Source organism: Lucilia sericata, unplaced genomic scaffold (genome assembly GCF_015586225.1).
Source record: "Lucilia sericata isolate MDLA Ls3-8-SP2 unplaced genomic scaffold, ASM1558622v1 Contig000137F_arrow, whole genome shotgun sequence".
Classification (NCBI taxonomy): Eukaryota; Metazoa; Arthropoda; class Insecta; order Diptera; family Calliphoridae; genus Lucilia; species Lucilia sericata.
In genome coordinates, this window is record NW_023994169.1 from 91,509 (window position 1) to 115,471 (window position 23,963).

At 30.5% G+C, this 23,963-nt stretch overlaps 1 protein-coding gene across 14 annotated transcripts in view; it reads right to left on the reverse strand.

Annotated features, from left to right (window-relative positions):
* The window catches only part of LOC119601032 (plasma membrane calcium-transporting ATPase 1), a 554,548-nt gene that overhangs the window by 73,356 nt on the left and 457,229 nt on the right, over positions 1 to 23,963 (reverse strand). The window contains exon 17 of one of the 14 annotated variants that reach the window (XM_037951699.1): positions 15,518 to 15,556. The exons of the other annotated variants lie outside the window; for them this stretch is intronic. Coding sequence (XP_037807627.1) covers positions 15,518 to 15,556 — 39 coding nt within the window. The remainder of the gene's footprint in view (positions 1 to 15,517; positions 15,557 to 23,963) is intronic. 14 annotated transcript variants of the gene reach the window in all.

The following is a 23,963-nucleotide window of genomic DNA, read 5'->3' on the forward strand; positions in this document are numbered from 1 at the left end:
AAAATGTGACTAAATTTTTTTATATAATGTAGTGCTTGATTTTTTTACATCGATTACTGTAAAAATATCCAAAGTCATGAATGAGTAAATTTTTCAAGATATGGTTATTTTTAGCTCAAGAAGAATTTCCCAAATTTGTTGTATAAACCACTTTTTGAGAACTATTTTTTAATTTATGGCATATACGTGAAAATGTACTGATAGAAACTGCATTATGTTTTGTCTCTCAAATTTTCTTATCCGTTATTCGTGCAGTAACAAAAATTGGTATTTATTAGTTTAGTAAATATACACTAATTTTGTTTATGTTTATTTTTATTTATTCTAATTAAATATGCATCATTTTTAAGTTCATTCTCTCTCAAACTTACATTGAAAAGTAATGAGTTAAAAAGCTAATAAAACCTCTTTTCATTAGCATTTTAACTCAATATATTAACACGGTGGTGTCATTGGAGACAAGTACTTACCGCATCGCTTACAAATAGGGAGTTAAAGAAGTACTTGTTGAGGAAGATGTTTTGTTTTTAATAATAAAAAGAGCCAGCGAGTATACGAGCCAATAACTTCTGTTTGTTAGTCAAATATTCTACTCACTGCACCACTGCTTAGCTATTTTATTGCGCGTCAAATAATGGTTTTTACATAGAAATTTAATTTTCTTCTAAGTAATGCAAACGGTAAGTAGTTGTCATTGAAAAGTATGTTGTTTAGTAAGTACAAGTCATTTCCAGATTTTTGCTGGGTTTATATACGAAATCTGTATTCGCATTTTGTAATTGCTATTGTTTAAAAACAATCCAGTGTCCTTTTTAAAGGACTTCAAAGTTTTAAAGAAGTAAATTTTTCAAAAAAAAATAAATAAATAAAAATTCTTCTACTGCTCAAACAATGCCAAATTTGTTGTCAAAAGAACAAGAAGAGTTGGGAAATATTTTGTATTATTTTTATTTTATACTGTCATGATAAGAGATGTCAAAAATGTCTTTTAAAATTTTTATCCTCTAATATCTATTTAGGTTTTCAGTATTATTTTTTGAGAACAAATTTTTAAGGCATTTTTGACATATTTTGATCCTGGCAGAATAAAACAAAAATAGCACAAAATATTTCCCAACTCTTCTTGTTATTTTGACATGAAATTTGCAAAGTAGGGTAAGCAAAAGTATTTATAAATTTTTTTAAAGTCCTTTTACAAGGAAACTGGATCACGAAATAAAATGAAAGCAGTTTAGTATCATTTAATCTCTAGTTTCAGACTTATATCATCTGGTTCGTGTCTAATTTTGAGTGTCGGACGGTGTTATATGTAGACTATTTTCAGTATTTTTATCTTTTACACATGCGTGAAGATAACACAACTTTTTTTTATTTCAATAATTTCATACATTTTTTGTTGTATATCCACAAAAATGGCATATACATTAAGATAACACATAAAATTTTTAAGAAAAGTGGATATACAATAAAATAGCTACTGAATATCTCGTAAACCACAAGAGATAGAAACCTGTGAATTGATTATATCGATAGATCTTCAAATTTGACCCCAAAAAATTACCCTAACTCATTTTTTTTTGGATTTTGTGATATACTTGAAGATAATTCCGGGACGACGATATGTAGATATTAATAAAAAACTATAAGAAATGATTTTTTTATTTTCAAAAACAATTCCTGCATAGCAAAATTTTCAAAAATCTGACAATCGTGTAAACACAATTCGTTTCATATGCCAAAAAATTGCCAGACGTTGTCAGATAATTTTATATGATCAGATGTTTTTTATCTGAGGTCATTGTTATTAGTTTAATTTTACTGAAAAAATTAAAAAAAATAATGTGGAAATGGACACCGATCTCGGATGATCAGTTTCCGTGCATTTGGATGCTACATTTCGCCTTTTTCCGGAAGCGTAGCTTAATAATATTGTTATTTGTCTGCATTATTGTCCTTTTCCGTCAAAATTGAGATTTGGTGTCCCATTTCCACATATTTTTTTAATTTTTTAGGTACAAATAAACTAACACCGTATATCATGTCGATATCAATGAAAAACTTGACGAAAAATAACGGTACATAATAAATTTTCACTTGAAATGTCACAAATATTAACATGTGTCATTTTATTAGGAAATTGGTCAACATTAATATACTTTTGCTCGCCACTGTACATACAAAAAGTATAGAAAACTCCAGAGGAGCGGCAGCGTCTTTTTCATACCTGTGGTAGAGGTATAAACTACCAAACCCACACAACACCCAAGGGACTGTCTGCATTCTCCTCTTCTCGAGGTACAGCGAAGTTTACCAAAGATCCAGCAAGCAGGCCTAGTATAAAGCGGCAAAGGTCAGGTGAAACGCAGGTGTCTGAGGGTAAGCGGTTGAAACCATCAACTTTTCATCAGCACCTGAGCTGCAAATAGCCATCATAGACCGTAATCATCCCGATGGGAAAATGACTACGGACAGATGGCTATTTCTGGAGGAGAAAATCTTGCTGGTACTAGTTGACGAAATAAGGATGACTCCTTTACTGCGTTTGATGGCGCCAAATGGTCAAAGGGTGTCAAGATCATCGTGTTGATCAGTGGATAAAAAATTGGACAGAACACATGCTCAAGAGCAGGGCCATTAAATCTAATATGGGTATTGGCAAGACAATGAAAGTTGTGACAAGGGGTACACCACAAGGTGGTGTCAAATAGGATTTTTGTATTTTGTAATTTTAATACATTTTATAATTTTTCTATCTATAATTTTAAAGAAAATCGATGTATTTAGAATATCGAATGAAAATGTTAATAAAAATATTAACCAAAAAAAACTCAATTTGATATTATGTTCAGTCGTGCTGGAATAATTGGTGTTGGCGTTATAATCTTTCGATTCGGCCAAGAAGTCTTAGCTGCAGATGCAGCTAAGCAAACTTAAGTACAAGCAAACAAACAAAACTAAAATCTATCGAAATTGAAAAAAATTTTTGATAGTTAAAATAATTACTATAAAATCGTAAAAATACCATCAAACATGTATATTATATAAATGTAAAATAGTTTTGACAATTTAATGACGATTTCGAAAAATCAGTTGACGATTTTTTCCTCGAAATTTTACGATTTTACACCCAAATCATCTGGCAACTATGGCTGAGAGTCGAATGAAGAAGGCATTATGTGCCTTCTATATATTTAAAAAACATTTGGGAAAAGATGGGGTCTTAAACCATACATTGTGCACTGGATGTACACCGCGGTCATAAGACCTATTTTGACCTACGGAGATCTTGTTTGGTGGAGAGCGGTGGATACAAAGACTTACCTCTCTATTCTAAACAAGGTACAAAGATTACCATGTCTTGCAATCACTGGCTGTTTGAGATCCACCGTTCAGGCTAGTCTAGAGACGATGCTAAATATAACTCCCCTCGATATGTACATCAAATGCATTTCTGCTAAATCTGCTCTACGACTTAAACAGTCGAACGGACTGAAGCACGACCGCATTGATCATGGCACCATCCTACAAAAGATAGGCAGGCCAATCGTGGGGCAGGAAACAGACTATATTATATCAACACTGAATTTTAATAGGTCATTTAAGACCAGAGTACGTGATCTCAATCTATAATGATGGCTCAAAGACAGAAAGGGGCACGGGATCGGGAATCTTCTCCGAAAAACTAAATCTTCTACTGTATCTTCGACTACCTGACACCTGTACGGTCCTTCAGGCATATATACAGCCGCTAGAAGAATACGGGAACTAAATCTCGAAAATTGGACTATACATATATACTTGGACAGCCTTGTATCAATCAAGGCTCTTAACTCCAATGTTATTAAGTCAAAATGTGGCACAACTGACACAACATCACGTTGAGTTGATATGGGTTCATTAGGGCATACCGGGAAATGAAATATCTGATGAATGCGCAACCAAAGGGTCGTTCCTAGACTTAACCCTTGCGCAAAGGGATATTCATACTCCCCTGATGACCCTATCAAAATTGATAGATGACTGGGCTTTGAGTGAGACGGAACTCAGGTGGTCAAATATCACCACTTGTGGAATATCGAGACTGCTCTGGCCCACTCTGACAACAGATAGGACTAGGACTCTCTTGTCTCTTAGTAAGAACTCGATTAGGCTTCTAACTTTTATAATAAAAAAACTGCGTATTGTGGAATCGGTACAAAAGCTTCTATGTGACTGCCCAGCCTTATAAGAGCACAGGCTGGTTTTTATATATACATTTTTACACACATACCCTGTGAACTAATGATAATATTTCCGGTAAAAACTGCGTATTGTGGGTATTTTTGTATTGGTTTACACTTGTGTAAAAATGTTGTTGGTAATTTCCATTACAAAAGCTCGCTTATATAAAAAAGTAGAAGAATAATTTCATAAAGTAAACATGTAAAAAAGAGCTTTAAAGTGAAATTAAATAAAAAATAATTCATATTACAACTATAATTAATTAAATTTTTAAATTTAATTGTTTTCTTATAAATATTAAAGATATTTTTTTCTTTTTTACAACATGTTGTTTTTACAATAAATTGGCTGTTCACAAGCAGATATCGGAATTCTGTATTTTAATAAACGATACAAAATACAATATCAGTTTTGAATTGGACAATTATGTGTATATTTTTTACATAGTACCAAAATCTAGTTATAATGACCTAAATTTGAAATACATACCGGAATTATTCCAAAATTAGGTCGGTAAAAATTCCAATTTTGGAATTTAAGCCTATTATGAAGATACTTTTAATGTTTATTGGGCTAATGTAAATTTTATTGAAAACTATGCAACTGTGAATCTTTCGCAGTTATAATTTTGCATTTGTGTGTGTATGTGTAACTTCTATAATCACATTGCGTTGCACTCTGAGCCAAAAGTCCAATTCAGGTAGGGAGGAAAAAAAGTTTTGAATTCTTAATCTGGAGACTTTGTAGTTTTTAATTTTTTTTATCATTGTGGTTAGTGTTTTCAAATGGCGTGAGGTCAAATTCAAAATTTCATATCTTTGTGTAAATCATTTATTTTTCGAAAATAATATATATTTTTCACAAATGTCCAATGTTAAAGGGAATTAGAAAGAAGAAATTGGTTAGCATTTTAAATATTATTGGAAAAAAAATTGTTATTTAAACCTCAAAAATATGCATTTTTCCAAAAACTTTAACACCTTGTGTCAGAGGATATTTTAATGATAATAGTACGAATTTGTTCCTTGAGATGTTCTCTGTCTTGAAATTTCCGTCTGTGACCGTCCATAAATTTCGGAGTTATTGCCGGTAATATAAAAATAGTCTTTCAAACTAAACAAATTTGTACCAAGAAAAAATAAAAAGTTGGCAAAAATGAATTTTTTATGATATTATTGATAGATTTTGGTCTTACATTTAAAAAAATGGCAAATACAATATGACGGCTAGGTTTTTTTTAATACGTTTTTATAATTTTTTAATAGTTTAAACCATTAACATGGTTTATGAATGTGACCGTTATTATTAGTTTTGAAAAAGGAATTTTCGTAGTTTTAGCTTTATATAAGTGACCATTTTGAATCTGTTTTAATCAGTATCAGCAATATTTAATCCGTCATTTTTAATATTTTAAAATCTAATTAGGATTTCTTAGTATTCTGCCCCCATTTACGTTACACAAATAGTTTTATACTTTATTGATCTTAAATACTGCTAAGAAACAAATATTTAGTTTTTGCTTATGTTTGATCCGCCATCTTGAGATTAGTTCATTGAATTTTGAAATTCTGTATTCGCATTTGTAATCAGTGACCATAGATTTACAACACATGTTTATTAAAAATTCTATTTAGTCAATTTTAAAAATTTTGACCGCCATTTTGATTTTTTCTAACAAAATCTTAATCAGCACTACACTGTTTTACTTATTGCCAAAAAAATTTTTTGGGCTATGTTTGATCCCCAATATTGGATTTAGTTTATTAAATTTTAAAAATCTGAATTCGCATTTGTCATCAGTGATAATCTACAATACGTATTCATTAGATATTCAAGTCCGTAAATTTTTAAAAATTTTGGATTCGCCATTTTTTATTTTTTTTTCTTGCAAAATCTTTATTAGTGTCCCCGAAAACCTTATATGTGATATTTATTTATTACGTAGATCCAACGGTCTACTTATTGTCCAAATATTTCATTTTTGGCTATGTTTGATTCGCCATATTGGACTCAGTTTATTAGATTTTGAAAATATAAATTTGTAATCAGTGCCTAAAGATCTTCAAAACATGTTCAATAAAAGTTCCATTAAGAAAATTAAAAAATTTTTTAACAGCCATTTTGGATCCGCCATTTGGAATTTTTAATTTTTTCTTGCAAAATCTTAATCAGCACCCTTGAAAAAAAATCTTATATGTAATATTTATTTATTACGTAGCTCCACTGCCCTAATTATGACCACAAAATTGTATTTCAGGCCCAGAGTGCGTTGTTGGCGAATTTATAACTGGTGATGAAGGAGAATTTAAGCAAATTAATACATATTATAGAAATGTAACTTGCTAAATTTTCCACTGAAAATTTAAATTATGTCTATTTCTAAATATCACGTTTCTAAATGTTCGTCCTAACGTCAATATTTTGCAGAAATCAAAAATTTTTTGATTTTTTCCCAATTTTAGCCCGTTTTAATTTTTTATTTTTGGCTCAAAAGAAGGCTTTTTTTCCTTTATGAGCTTTTTGGTCACTTAGTAGGTTGCTAGTGAGATATGTACCAAAATAAATGTTTTGTGAAAAAAGACAAGGTTTTTTCCAATTTTTAACATTTGCACTATTTTGATTTTTCCAAATTCAAAATTGGTTATTTTTAAATGCTCTAAAGATATAGGAATGAAATGGAACAAATTTGCGTAAAATCAATTCAAAATTACGCCCAATATTTAAATAAAACTGGTCCAAGGTATAGCAAAATGTTTTAATTTTCAAATGGCCATAACTTGAAAATTGTAAGAGATAAATATCACACATAAGCATGTTTTCCCTCAGAAAAGATGAAAATCTTTCAAATCGGATGGGAAACACAGAAATTACACCTGTTTAATAAATTTACGTCCAAGGTAATTTAAAATGGAATGCTCCTTAACTACAACTTTGTCAAATTTTCTACCGATCAGACCTGCCTGATTATGTTTCATAAATGTGATTATGCCCCACTGTGCATAATGAATAACATTTTATAGTTCACTGCGAAATCACACGAAAAAATTTATTTTATTCTTCTAACTTATTGAGGTTATTTCAATATCAATGGTATGAGATTTTAGTTTACCATGTTACATACATTCGAGCTATAATAGTATGACTTCACCGTATATATACGCCATGTTCTTGCTAATATACTTTTACGGCCTTATTTATAATGATAAGCGAGCTATTAACATATACTAGAGAACTCGTTTAAGGGACAGTGTATATAAGTATGTTATTTAAAAAATTCTGGTTTGTTTATTCCCAATGTAAAAATAATAAAAAATTTTATTAAAATAAACGATAAAAAAAGCGATCTATTAACTATCTTGCTGCTAACTTTTTTGGGTGCAAATTTCATTAGGGAAATATAGCAGCTCTTTAGAAAGTAGTTAGTTTTTCTTATTATAAATAAGGCCATTTGTTTTTATGTATTGAGCTTGATAACTTGCTGACACTTTAAGTGTCAAACTCCATATGTAAAAAATACAATAAATTCGCACTGATTGGCTAAATTCGCCGACAGCACTACCTTATAATCAAGCTTATAATCAATATACATTTTGGCCGAATTAGTAATATTTCCACAAAATTATATTTGACCACGTCTCATATGATCGAGATTTGTTGTATGTGCCAAGGGATAAAATTTCATGAACAAAAAAACAGCTGTGAATGCCTTCACCTTTTAATCAGTTTGTCTCTATACCTTACATATGCAAAGTGCATTCATAAAGTGGCGACCATGGCGAAACTAATAAGGTGAAGTCATTTAAACAGCTGATTTTTTGTTGTCCATGGAAATTTAGACTGAAGCTGTCAATTTCCATATAAAAAAATCTCTCTCAAAACCGATGCTGTCAAACTCAATATATAAAAAATTTCATGAATTCGCCTCAAAATGAAACGACTTCACCATGGTGAAACTAATAACCTGAAGTATTTTAACAGCTGATTGTTTTTTTGTCCATGGAAATTTAGCCTGAGGCTGTCAAACTACATATAAATAAAATTCTCTCTCAAAACCGACTCTTTTAAACTCCATATATAAAAAATTTCATGAATTCGCCGCAAATATATAGTCTATTCGCCTTGGACTTCACCTTATAATATATTCGCCTTGGTGGCGACAAAAGTACAACTGCAAGGCGAATATATTATAAGGTGAAGTCATTTCATTTTGCTGCGAATTCATGAAATTGTTTTTATATGGAGTTTGACAGCGTCGGTTTTGAGAGAGATTTTTTTATATGGAAATTGACAGCTTCAGTCTAAATTTCGATCGACAAAAAAAAATCAGCTGTTGAAATGGCTTCACCTTATTAGTTTCGCCATGTACAACTGTTTATTATTTGTTCAAACGTAAAGCTTACAAAAACAAAGGAAATTTTGACAGCTTGTTATTCCAAGGTATATTAATTATGAGGAACTGTAAACAGAACATCTGGTTGTTTTTTTCTAAAACACACTTGATTTTTTACATGTAGTTTGACAGCTCCATATATATAAAAAAATTTACTCTGTTTTTCTGAAATCGCTTGTATTATACTATAACAATAACAACAGGCTACAGGCTACAGAACTATATAATTATTACACAAACAAACAAGTTTGTATGTGTTTATTCTATAACAAGTACGTTCTTCATAAAAAATTTCATGAATTCGCTGCATAATTAAATTCATGAAATTTTTTATGTATGAACACAAGGCGAATTCACATAAGGTGGTGTTATTCAATCAGCTGATTATTTTTTTCACTTGTCAGAGTTTGTTATTGTTTACATTTTTATATTTAAAAATTTCCGTTAAAACAGAGAAAAACTTCGTTAGTATTTTAAATAATTTATGTAAAAAATGGGAAAATACCAAGCAATTTGTAAACAATTATTCTTCTTATTTAAGTAATGAATAATTGATACGCATGTACCAACATAATATAACAATAACATTTTGCTATGAAATGTTAACAAATTAAACAATATTGTAGATAAAGCGATTAAAAATATTTTCATTAAATGAATTCGCCGCAATTTTTGCATTTGACATCAGTGCGTACCAAATGAAAAAACAAATTACATGAACAATTTTGCTGTTGCCAAACTGCCACGACCTTATCTGAATTCGCCTTGATATGAACAAAAAAAAAAAATCAGCTGTTGAAATGACTTTACCTCAAGGTCGCCACCACGAAGCCAAATTTTTTCTTTAGAAAAAATATATTTTTTGTTCATGAGGAAAAAGTACCAATTTTTATCCGTTTTTCTCCTTTTGTCCCTTTCTGGGCCATGTTACGAGAAAAATATATGTATAGCCATTGATGCTTCCTAGTGAAGATCTATCAATTTTTTAAAATTGATGTATTTGTAACATGTACTGGCGTAATTGGAACATGCACAAAAGGTGCCAAAAGTACCAGAAATACAAATATTTTCCCGTTTTTACCCTTGTGTTTTAAATTTTTCTAAAGATTAATATTTAATTGATATTATTTTAAGTAATTTTTCACTCATATTTAAAATTTTGACTCTATAAATATATTTCTTTCAAATGAATATAGAATGCTCTATTTTGCTCTTTAACACCCTGAAAGGCTGGCAGTTGCAAAAGTACTTTACTAATACATATATTTAAAAGTTTTAGTTTCTCCATGGTCGCCACTTTATAAATGCACTTTGTGCATATGTATAATTCTCTCACAAGGTTTTTGTATTAATCATAAGTTTTATTAATTTTTAGTTAATGTCGGCGAATTCAACCAAAGCTAGCGAATTCATTATATTTTTATATGGAGTTTTACAGTCCATATATAAAGTGAAGTTAACTGCCAAATTCTCGTGTTTATTACAACGAAAAATACAACAAACGTAAGCACATTAAATACAAATTTGAAAGTCCCAATAAGCAAAACTAACAGGAAATTGTAGTTTGATTTTGTAAATATAGTAGAATCGTTCTCACCTTATAATCAGTCAACCCTGCGAACTACCTTATTATCAATATAACTTGGTAGATAGCCGATCTGAGTTTTTCTTTCGAAAAATACAGCAAACGTTAACATACCAAAAACAACAGGCAAATTATCAACAAATTATTTGTTTTTGTTAATGTTGTATTTGTTGTAAAACTACCTTATCTTATAAGCAATGTGCATTGGTAATCATCGGGGATATCGACTTCAACTTTTTTTATTTCTATCTATTTCATGTAGGTATTCCCACAAAATTTGATTTTACATTATTTGATTTTACATATAATATTTTGTTATAACTACAATAGACGTGTTTTAAATCGCTCTCACAGGAAAATAACATTGTGAATATAAATTCTTAATAAAAATATAAAAAAAGATAAGTAACAGCGAATGGACGCTAATTAAATACATACTTATTTATTTTTAATATTAAAAATACATTTAAATTAAATAAATTGTCGTTTTTGTTAATGCAATTATTAACAAAACAATTTATAAAAAAAGCAAAAAGTATACAAAAAGAAAAAATAACAACAAAACCTTAAATAGAGTGTAGTGTGTGTTATTGTGCATGAGTTTCTCTAACTCTCCAACAAGTGAAAGGAGGCTCAGTAGCAATGGAAAAAATGCATACTTTGTTATGAGCTCTCCATGCAACAACAACAATAATTATGATCCAAAAAATCATAAAAACTATTTAAGTGTAAGAACAACAACAAACGAGAGATCTCCTCTCTCAAGTGCGCCAAAACAGAACAATTGTGTAGATAATAGCGCAAAAGAAAAAATAAATAAACAAACAACAGATTCAAAAACAACAACAAACGAGAGATCTCCTCTCTCAAGTGCGCCAAAACAAGACAATTGTGTGGAAGACAAAGCAAAAGAAAAAATAGATAATCAAACAACTGATTCAATGGTTGATGTAAATAGTAATGCTAATGTGAACAATATCACAAATAGTACCAATAACAATATTAACACTGTGAAAACCATTAATGATAAGGAGGGTCACTCAAGCCCAATGTCAAAGAATACTGGTGCCATACCAAAAAATACTCCAAATTTATTGAGCTCGCATAAAACGCAAAAGATCCAAACGGGAATGGACCGTTATGTCACATATGCAAAACGTAAGTCCAGCCCTAGGACTTCAAAATTGGAACCAAATCCAAAACAAGCGAAAACAAATTCCGTAAGTCAAAATCGTTTTGCACTGCTTGATAACCAAGAAAGTGAAAAAGTACCATCTATGACTTTAAAAGACCAAAAGCCACCTCCCCTCTATTTGCGCGAACCTACCACCAATCTATTGGTAAATAAGTTGTCCCAACTTGTAGGCAAAGAAAATTTCCATGTAGTCTCTCTACGGAAAGGAAATATTCAGGAAACAAAAATACAGACTTATTCAGAAAAGTCTTTTAGAACAATAGTTGATAGTTTTGATTCTGAGAAAAGAAATTATTACACGTATCAACTAAAAAGTGCAAAGGGTTTGACAGTAGTTATCAAAGGTGTAGACAGCTCTGTACCAACTGATGACATTAAAAAGGCGCTAGAGTCTGAAGGTTATGAAGTGAAGTCCATTCACAATATATTTAACAAGGACAAAATTCCCCAACCAATGTTTAGAGTTGAAATTACTTTTAACTCTTCACAATTGAAAAAAAAGGGTGATACTCATCCAATATACAGTTTAAGATATCTTCTCAATCGCAAAATAACTGTAGAGGAACCCATTAAGCGCAGAGGTCCTCCTCAATGCCTAAATTGCCAAGAGTTCGGTCACACCAGAACTTTCTGCAAATTACCATCTGTTTGTGTGAGATGCGGAGACATCCATAAGAGTCAAGATTGTCCTTACCCAAAAACAGATAACAATAAAAGAAAATGCAGTAACTGTGGTCAAAATCACACTGCTAACTATCGCGGATGTCCAGTATATCTACACATCCAACAATCAAACAAGGCCAGAAGACCTTTATATGCTCAATATAAAGCTTCTAACTTCCCAAGCCTTCCTAATACTTCTAGTGCTCAATATAGAAGTATCACAAATAAAAGCAATCAGAATAAATCGTATGCCCATACGACAAAAGAGGGTTCCGTTACCCAAATGAATGCAAATCAAACTTCTAGTGCCCAATATAGAAGTCTTACAAATAAGAATAATGAGAATTTGCAATCAAACAATGAAAATAATGCCCCATTATTTTCATATGCACATGCATTAAAAGAGGGTGTGCCTGCACCCGAAACAAATTCTCAAAGCTCTATTGAGAATCTAATTCAAACCATGAACAGTTTCATGGCAAATATGCAAAATATGTTTCAACAATTAATGCAGAATCAAAGCATGCTCATGCAGATCCTGCTAAATAAAAAATGAATTCTCTAAGAATTTGTTTTTGGAATGCTAACGGCCTTAGCCAACACAAGAATGAAGTAGAACAATTCCTGCTACTTCAGGAAATTGACGTACTACTCGTCTCTGAAACACACTTTACCCTAAAGAATTGTTTCAGAATTAATGACCATGAAATACAATTCGCTGTCGATATATTTACGGATATCTTACAAGATGCTGTCAAAGTGTCTACACCCCCAGTCACCTTGGGAGACTTCAAAAAATCGAAATGTCCTAGGAACATTGAGTCTCTTATTAAAGAAAAGAGAACACTCAGACGTCAATGGCAACAATCACGATCTCCAAACATAAAGGTTAAACTTAATCAGTGCCAAAGAAGACTTCGCATCGCTTTAAAGGATAATAAGGAATCTAATCTGAGAAATTATCTCAAAAACTTAGACCCTACTAAGAAAACAGAATATAGTCTCTGGAAAGCTGTTAAAAATATGCAGTGCCCTATTGCATATGAGTCACCTATACGCCTTCAGAATGGTCAATGGGCAAGAAATACGTCAGAAAAAATTGAAGCATTCGCCAATCACTTGGAGAATGTGTTTACTCAAAATGATACAGATTCTTCTATTAGTGCTAACATTATAAATAATGTGGTTCCACACCCAATAAAATTCCGGTTCTCTACCGTGAAGATGACAATCAAAGGTCTAAAGGCAGGAAAATCACCTGGTATAGATAAAATTACTACCACGATGATAAGTAACCTGCCCAATTCAGCACTGAGAATTATTTTGTTCATCTTTAACTCGATGCTACGTATTGGATACTTCCCTAACTCATGGAAAGTATCCGAGATTGTTATGATACCAAAACCGGGGAAAGATGTCACTCAAGTGACATCATACCGTCCCATTAGCCTGTTGTCTTTATTCTCAAAACTTTTTGAAAAGTTATTGCTTGAAAGCCTTTTAGTACACTTTAACGATAATTGCATTATTCCTGGCCATCAGTTTGGTTTCAGAAGAAAGCACAGCACTATCGAACAGGTACATCGAATAACAACTCTTATTCGAAAGGCCTTCGAGAGCAAGCAATATTGCTCTGCATTATTCATAGATATTTCTCAAGCTTTTGATAAAGTCTGGCACGATGGACTAATACACAAAATTATCACATTACTACCTGCGAATGTTCACAAACTGCTTAAAAATTACATATATGAAAGATCTTTTCAAATCAGATCTAAAGATGTGATCTCTTCACGTCGAAAAATATCTGCTGGAGTACCCCAGGGGAGTATTCTAGGTCCGCTCCTATATATTTTATATACTGCAGATATGCCAACGAGCGCACTGACTCACACATCTACATTTGCGGATGATACCGCTTTTGTAAGCATGCATGCAAACCCTTCAATAGCTTCTGAACAACTCCAGTTTCACATCGGCGAATTGGAAAAATGGCTGGACAAATGGAAAATAAAAGTCAATGCTACAAAATGTACTCACGTTACATTTACTTTAAGAAGGGAAAATTGTCCTCCCGTGCAGATAAACAATATAAAAATTCCTGAACAAAGCCATGTGAGATATCTTGGTATCCACCTTGATCGCCGCTTAACATGGACTCACCACATTGAAGCCAAGGTTACACAAATAAAATTAAAGTCAGCTCAATTGTACTGGCTAATTGGACCACGGTCTGCTCTAGACTTGGAGTACAAAGTGCTTTTGTACAAAACAGTTATAAAACCGATATGGCTATACGGCATTCAACTGTGGGGAACAGCCTCCTCATCAAATGTTGAAAAATTACAAAGAAAGCAGTCAGCACTGTTAAGGTCAATAACAGGTGCCCCGTGGTACATTCGCAATAGTAATATTCATAGGGATCTCAATGTCCCCATAATACGCGAGGAGATCAAACTCTCTTGTTTAACCTACCTGTCGAAACTAATGGATCACCCAAATCTCCTTGCCAGGGAGTTGCTGTCATTTGAGGGTCACAGACGACTGAGAAGAACGGAAACATTGGATTTTGCCAGATAATCAAATTATCGAGAACTTTTGTTGAAATTGCAGTGGCAATAACGACGTTAGTTATAGTTTAGGTTAAGATTTCAATACTTATTGTAAATTTCTATGTAAGAAAGATTCAATAAATAATAACTAAAATGAAAAAAAAAAAAAAAAAAAAAAAAACATTATTGTAAATGTCAAAAATAACAACTCTGGGCATTTTTTGGCCCTACTCCAAAATGTGAAAATGTCCAAAAAAAGAAAAAAATGAACGTCGTCCCCAAAAGAAACCATTGTATATTAATTATAATCAATATACATATGTACCTTAAAGCAGACAAGTGCAAAAAAAATCGGCAGTATTTAACAGTGTTTCTAAATATTGAGTATTAAATTTGTGACTCATATTTACAATATGAAAATATGCTTAATTCTATGATTATATGCTATATATACATATAAATATATATGTATGTATATATAAATATATATATATACATATATATATATATATATGTATATATATATATATATATATATATATATATATATATATATATATATAAATATATATATATATATATATATATATATATATATATATATATATATATATATATATATATATATATATATATATATATATATATATATATATATATATATATATATATATATATGGGAGTGTTATACCCTTGAATTATCAACATGTACAGAAGTGGGCAACGTGATATATAAAAAAATAATGTGTAATGTTTTTGTTTCAATGTGAAATACAAAAAAAAAAATTGTGTGTAATGTTTTTGTTTCTTTTTTGTGAAATGAATTTAGTTTTTAAATAATATTAACACGACCAGTATAATAAATAACACATATATATATATATAATTTTGTTAAGACAAACAAAAAATACTTTTGCGTGCTTGCGTGTAATTGATGAATATGTTATGTACTTGCAAAGTAGAGAGGAATCGCAGTAGTAGTTATCCAGCATATAGAATTTGAGTTACAATCGCATTTAAAAATTTATGAAAGAAAATATATAAAATAATAATAAATAGAAGAAAATACATGATATATAAAATTGTTACTATTTTTATATATAATTTGTCAAATTATTATTAAATTTTATTATTGTTTAATATTTGTTAAAGCAAAATACAGATTAGCTTTTTGTTTTAAATTAAGAACAATGTGCTTCAATTATTTTTACTAAAATGATCAACTAAAAAGGTCTTAATAGTAAAATAAATGATTAAGAATAAGATAAATACAAAAATTAATAAAAGTATAAATAATTAAAAATACATAAATGAATACATAATATATATGTATGTATGTGTATTTTGAGGAATTCTTGTTTTTTGTATATTTCATTTTTATTTCGAGGAGTTGGAGGACGTATTATTATTTTTTTTTACAATTCAATTAAACGTTCTGATGTGTTGCAAATCGAATATTAATTTCATTTTTTCCTCAAATGAAATACGATTCCACGTAAATATAAATGTGAAAAAACAGTTGGAAAATTTTAAAATTTTTTATTTCAGTATTTTTATTAGTCTTAGGTCCATAATCAGTTACAAAGTTATACTTTATTAATTTGAATGTTATAAAAAATCTTTAACCCACATACTACAAAACTTGTTTAAGAAAACATGTTTTGTTACTTCTAAGACTATATATTTATAATATTTTTTTTTGCTAAACTATAAAATTTAATAATTAATTCAGCCACAGCATCATTGTCATAACTGGATCCAATTATATTCTACTCATAAAATATTTAAACATCATCTTAATCAAATTTTAAAAAATCTTAACCCTTTCACTATTGTATATTAAGCGTTGAAGCGACAACGTGTAGCAAGTTAGTAATCAACTTTCGTAATAATGAGATGAATATTTAACATTTATTTTTGTCTTTATGTATTAAAATCTGTAAATGAAAGGAAATAAACGTGGATCCCTGGATCAATTTGTATGGTGATATTTTATGTTATACCCACCATAAAACGATATTGAGGGATTATTAATTTTTTCAGATTACATCGAAATATTGGTCGTAGACCAATAGTAGTTTGTAGTACATCGATATATTGTTCGTAGACCAATGTGGGTCTTGGGTCCTTTTTAAATTCTAAGGCGATCTAATCATGTCCGTCAGTCTGTCTGTTGAAATCACGATAGGGACCACACGAGATGAGCTAAACACTTGAAATTTTGTATAAATATTCTTTACTGATAAAGATTGTTCTGTATTAAAATGAGTGGCTCCTAGAAATACTGTTTAAAAGGTTAAAAATTTTCAAATCTATATTTTATCAGAGTCGGCCCATAATTACCCCTATCTCCCATATAAGGCCCCACTCAGAAAATCACTTTAATGCTCATAACTACCTTAATAATATCACGAAATTCGACATACATACATATGTATACAAACTTTATAGCAACATTTTATTAAATTTTATGAGGCTTAATAACACGAAATTTTACATAAAAAATTTTTGTAGCAACAAAAATCAGTCTACCATAATTGTCCCTACCCCCCATAAAAGGATCCTTCACAAAATCACTTTAATACTTATAACTAGCTAAACAAAAGGTTTTCTCATATAGCTGGCAGATTTTAACATAAACAGGTTTTGTAGGAACAAAAATCTACCTACCAAATTTGATGAGGATTGGTCCATTATTGATTAAACCATTCATACAATGTCAATTTCTGAAAGTCGAATAATTTTATATTAACCAACATTTTCGGAAAATATAACAATTCTTGCAGAAAATAAGTATATTTAAATTGTTCAAAAGTTATGGAATTAAATAGAATAAAATTCGAATTCTGTAGAGACCTTTCTATAACTCCATTAAATTTCAAAGATCTATATATAAGGTAAAACTTCAACAGTCCGGACACGCACCAGTTCGGTAACTCCAACAATCCGGAAAAATTTTTTATGCATGAAAAAAATTTAATTCTGGGGGTTTACCGTTTTTAACTCGCATGTTTTGTTATTCATTTTTTATTTACATTTTGCACTATCATTACTTCACTTTCGGTTCATTCTTTCGCAAGCGTTTCATACCAAGTGCAAAGAAAAACACTAACATTAAATTTACAGTTTGATGAAAGAAAAACTATTAGGCAGGTTGCCGAAAAATTCCATGTTTCTAATAATGGACCCGGTAACTTTTGAACCAAAATAATGTAATAAACTATTTCCATAGGAAATAGAGAAGCGATGAAAAAAGTTTTTAGGGTAGGATTTTATGTACATATATGTAAAAACCAGGCATGGGGGGTAATGATTACACAAATTAATTCATTACATGGTCAATTACAATTACTTGTAATGTGTAATTGAGCAATAGCCAATTACAATTACTTGTAATTGTAATGGAAATTTTTCCAATTACAATTACTTGTAATGTGTAATTGACCAATTACAATTACTTGTAATTGTAATTGAAATTTTCCAATTGAAACAAGTAGGAAAGTATAGTCGGGCATGGCCCGAAAAATTTTTATTTTTCACAAAGAAACTTTTATGTTGAATTTTACGTTAATTCCAAAGTATTTAAGCAATTTGTGCCAAAAAACATGCTTGGTCCAAATTTCATCAAATTATCTTGAAAATTGCGGCCTGTACCTTGCGCACAAAGTTTACATGGACAGCCAGCCGGACAGACGGACGGACGGACATGTCTCAATCGACTCAAAATGTGTTTCTGAGTCGATCGGTATACTTAAAGGTGTAGGACCAATATTTTTGTGTGTTACAAACATCAGCACAAACGTATAATACCCTCCCCACTATATTGGTGTAGGGTATAATTACTTGTAATTGTAATTGAGGTATTACTAATTACATGTAATTATAAGGAACGAAATTCACAATTACAAGTAATTGTAATTGGCAAAACTTCAATTACCATTACACTTAATTGTAATTATCAAAACATCAATTGCAATTACAAATAATTCAATTACAATTAAAAGTAATTGTAATTAGTAAAGCTTAAATTACAATTACTTCAAATGTAATTGTAATTGAAAATGTAGTCATTAACCCCCCAAGCCTGGTAAAAACTAACGTGACCAGACAAAGGTTGATCCCGACTTAGATTTCAATCCTGCTTTTTGTTACATAACAGGTCAATCATCTTTAATTTTATTGTAAACAATTTGAGATTTATGATTTAAAAGTTTAAACTTTAAATTAAGAAATTTCGGTAGAAAGTAGAGTTTTGAAAGATATCTACTTTTAAATAAAATTTTTTCAGTTCGATTTGGATTTTTAGATAATGTTCTAAAAAATCAAATTTTAAGTGACAAGTGAAAATTAATTTTTTGGGCCCGTGACATTTAATTTATCCTAACATAAAGTGACGGTGTATCTGAACCAGTGAACACTAATATCACTGTAAGTATGTCAAAATGACTTCATTTTGGGCCATAGAATCAGATGGCGTACTCCGTTTTGAAAAGTTAGGTCAAAATCGGCAGATTTTGCATTTTGAATTTTGTACTGTCACTGAAGTAATTTTTGGTTTTATTACCTTAGAAATATTAAAAAAAAATTTTCAGACATATACAAGTCGATATATACCAGAAAAAATCGTTCAGTATTGAATAAAGCCAAATTGTCATTTATATCGTCACCTGAAATGCAAAAGGTTATAACAATCAAAAAATTAAAAAATATTTTTTTGATTGGAAATGGTCCACAATATCAAAACTCTTTATTAAATTGAAATTTAGAAAGGCGTAACAACAAATTATTTTTTTCCACAAGTACATAGATCTTAAAAACAATATAATTGGGAATGTATTGGCACACGTATTTGTAAATATGTGTTTATTGATGTTGGGAGTTTTAATTTTATTATGCCCTTTTGCATATAATAAATCATAAATATGATTTGTGGGTTATATTGTTTTGTTTGTTTACATAGATCTGAAGATTTTATGTTATAAATGAATTTTTGCATTACCATTTATAAATTTAGATATTTGGTTTTAATATAGTGTTTTCTTTAAAAAGGAATTGGCTATGAAAAAAATAAAAATTTTGAAAAAGTGGTTTCGCAGTTTTCTATATCTGGTGAAAATTAAAAAAGTAAATTTGCAAAAATATCAATTGATTTATATTTGAACACATTAAAAAATGAACGACAAGGATCGTAAGATATATAAAGAACACATTAACAAATTTTGTTTTGTATGCGGAAAGTATACACCGATGGAACATCTACAACGTTTAGTTCATGATGGACTTAAAGCTTATAACAGCTATTTTTTAATTACTTCCGCGGAAGAAATGAGAAATGTACATTATGCACCGGAGTTTACGTGCCTAACATGTGTTAGTGCATTAAATAAATGGTGGAAATTTGGGCGTAATTCGATGCCGTTTGGAATTCCAGTGGTATGGTCTGATCCTGGCGAACATAAGAGTGAAAATTGCTACGCGTGCCAGAACGATACATTTGGTCTTAACAGAAAAAGTATTTTTTCTAGATTTAGAAAATATATCATATATACCACTATTATATATCTTTTTTCTAACAGAACGGTCGGGATATGTATACAAGAGTGTTCCGAGTGCACGAACACCAATTCCACATAGTGATGAATTACCTGTACCAGTACATCCATTAAAAGATCTGTATGATGGGCGGACAGAAACTACCAAAGCATTGTCGCAATATGGTGATTTTGAGTACATTTCACCAGATACACAAGAAATACAATCATTAATAACGCAAGATCATTTGGACAGAATTGTTAAAAAACTGAAATTGTCTCAAAATAATGCAATGACCCTGGCGTCAGAATTGAAAAGCATCAATATTTTGGCACCAGGCGTTAAAGTTACAACATATAAGCACCGGCAGGAACAATACATGGGCTATTTTATGCTTTCGGAAGATGCAACGTATGCATATTGTCAAGATGTTCCTGCTTTAATGAAGGAAATGGGAATATGTAACTATAACCCCACTTCATGGCGCCTTTTTATTGATGCTTCAACTAGAAGTCTCAAAGTTGTTTTATTATTTGAAGATAATAGCATAAAACCTGTTCCATTAACGTATGCTATAGGAATGAAAGAATCCTATGACACAATGAAATTAATTTTAAGTCGAATCAATTATGATAAACACAATTGGCGAGTGGATTGCGATTTCAAGGTACTTTCATTGTTGGCGGGAATGCAAAGTGGCTACACAAAATACATGTGTGTTTTTTGTAAATGGGACAGTCGAGCTAAATGCAACCAATACGAAAAACGTGATTGGCCTACACGCGATGCACAAGTTGGTCAATTCAATGTCATTAATTCGCCATTGATTTCACTTGAGAAGATAATGCTGCCAGATCTCCATATAAAGCTAGGAATTGTAAAAAATTTTATAAAACGTTTAGTACGGATTAACGAAAACGTATCGTATAAAAGATCATGTATTTCCAAAACTGTCAATTGAAAAAATTAAAGAAGGTAATTTTGTATAAAGAAAGTTCTAATTTTACCTTGTTTTAATTTTACGCATTCCACTTTGAAAGGTGTACTCAATGGTCCCGATATTCGAAAGCTTTTTAAAGACGAGCATTTTAACGAAATATTGGACAAATCTGCATTAAATGCATGGGACTCAATTCGTGCTGTGATAGAGAATGTATTATGTAAAAATCGCTCTCCAAATTATAGGGATTATATTGAAAACATGATGAAGTGTTTTGACGAATTTGAAGTGAAAATGTCGCTGAAAATTCATATGTTGCATGCACATTTTGATTTCTATGAACGACAAATGTCCACAGAAACAGGCGAAAGATTTCATCAAACAATAATGGTTTTCGAAGATCGGTTCGCTGGGAAAAGGATAGACTCTATGCTTGCAGATTTTTGTTGGTCGATAGCAAACGAAAAGTAAAGTTGAACAGGCGATAGACTCTAAACAATTAAACAAATTCATAATAATGTCACAGATTGACCAACAACTGGACCGCCTCCATTTGTTGAGACTTTCCATTCTTTAATTTATGAAAATGTTATATAAAATTAATTGTACGTAGAGTTTTTTTTTGTGAAATAAAAGTATTTTAATTTATATACACCTATATAAATATGTATATATACTTGTGGAAATAAGCTAAATGTTGTTATGCTCATCTGAGTTTTATTTAAATGAATTCGCCATTTTTGACAATAGAATTCCAACAAAAGTCAATTTAAAATTTTTTTGATGTCCAGGTAAACTAAAACATAACAAATCTTGATATAAGAAAAGAAATATAAATATTAAAATACATCTCTCAAAATTGTATGTCCTTTAAACCTTGAAGTCCTTTAGCAGGACCTTTTCTCTAAAACTTAATATCACAATTGCTACGGGTGGACTCTTGTTTCAACTTTATAACATCGTTTCAATGCAAGAATTTTTTTATATTTTTTTACAAGGTAATAAAATCAAAAATTACTTTAGAGGCAGTATAAACTTCAAAATGCAAAATCTCCCAATTTTGACCTAACTTTTCAAAACGAAGTATGTCATATGATTCTATGGCCCAAAATTAAGTTTACGTGTTTTGGCGTTTTTCTGTGTCATTTTGAAAGTTGAATTTTTACTTACAGTGTATTTAACAACCAGAACTAAATAGTTCCGTTTGTGTTTCCATTTAGACATGTTTTATTTTTTTAACTGATTTTTCAGAGTGATTTTATCGAATTTTCCGGATACACTATGTTTCCTTACTATTCACATTTTAGTCAGAATTCTCGAGGAACATACGAAATGTGCTGTATAAAAAGTTTTATTTATACTGATTTTTTAATAACACAGGCCAGCAATAATTTTCAAAAGTCGAAAGGAAGGATTGCTGCCCTAAATTCGAATCTGGTATTAGAATTTTTTATCACATCAGTTTTTCGTGTCTTGTGTTGGCATATTTTATAGGTTATAACAGCGCGAAGAGAAATTTATTAATCAAAATCCAATTCTAAAGAATAGTATACCTTGGTCTCAGGGCTAAACATTTTTTGTCCTGTGTAATTCTATATTTTTTCATACAAATTTCATGGACATTTATCATAACCAATAAAATTATACCAAAATATCGTTCAACCAATATATTTCGGTTATTTTTGATCACATACGTTGTCTTCCAAATTTCAGATAGTTATTATTCAAAACTTTTTGCGGTTTACCATTTAAAAGAGAATCTCCGGAAAATCACTCAGATGCTCATATTAATATCGATATATGTAGATATGTATGACAAGGTTTTGATGATGGGAGAATTTATACCCAATCAAGTTTATCACACCATAAAAAAGTATTTATTATGCGTGAAGAAATTTTATGCATGTGCAATTTTCTATAAATCAAGGTAAAATTGTCTAAACAATTCTTCTGATAACTTTGTCATAACGATGCTATAACGCTAATAATTGGTGACTAACTAATAATTTTTGTCATTATTACAAAATGAGGTTTAGCATAGCAGAAACTTATTTAATCAAGGGTTGAGTGCTGTGATAATTTTTTGGCGAATCTAGCAAAATTAAAAAACATTAGAAAATAAAACAAGTAAGAAATTGTAGTCGGGCGAGGCCGACCATATAATACCCTACACCTGTTACAAAAATAAAATGACCATTAACCATTTTCAATAGGATTCGTCCCTGGAGCAGGGTTGGCAAAATTGTACTTTTTTGATACAATTCAATCCTCAAAAGTACAAAAATGACATACAAATGACTTCACATACAGTTCTCACATTGAAATGGAACACATTATATTTTTCCATAAGAAATAATTGCTTTCTCACTGCCTTTTTGTAATTTACGGAGATCGTATAGACTTTCTCCTTGGACAAATATGGTATTGTGGCTAAATGTATCCTTAAGTAGCAGGTTAAGTATTTTGGCAAATATGAACCGGTTCTAGTTCTGACACTTTATATGTAGGAGACCTGTCACTTTAACATGGCGATGTCCTACGAGGGGGTTAATTGACACCTTCTTCATACTGTGTGATATGTTACGGAACATATCTAATTTCGAAAAATTAATTAATGAAACAATAGCAAAAATTTGCATAAGATGTAAATAAATGCAAATATTTTAAAATACAAGGATTACTTCACAGAACATGGTACTTAACTTGTCCGAAAGTCTCAAGTATTTATCAATAGATTTAAATCAATTTGCTAAAACAAAATTTATTCAATATTTGTCACTTCCTAGGCTAACGCCACATTAATGTGGTGTTATAATTATAATGAATCACCATGGACTAGTTTTGTACCAGTTCCTTTAAACAAATCAGGAGATAAGTCTAGTTTT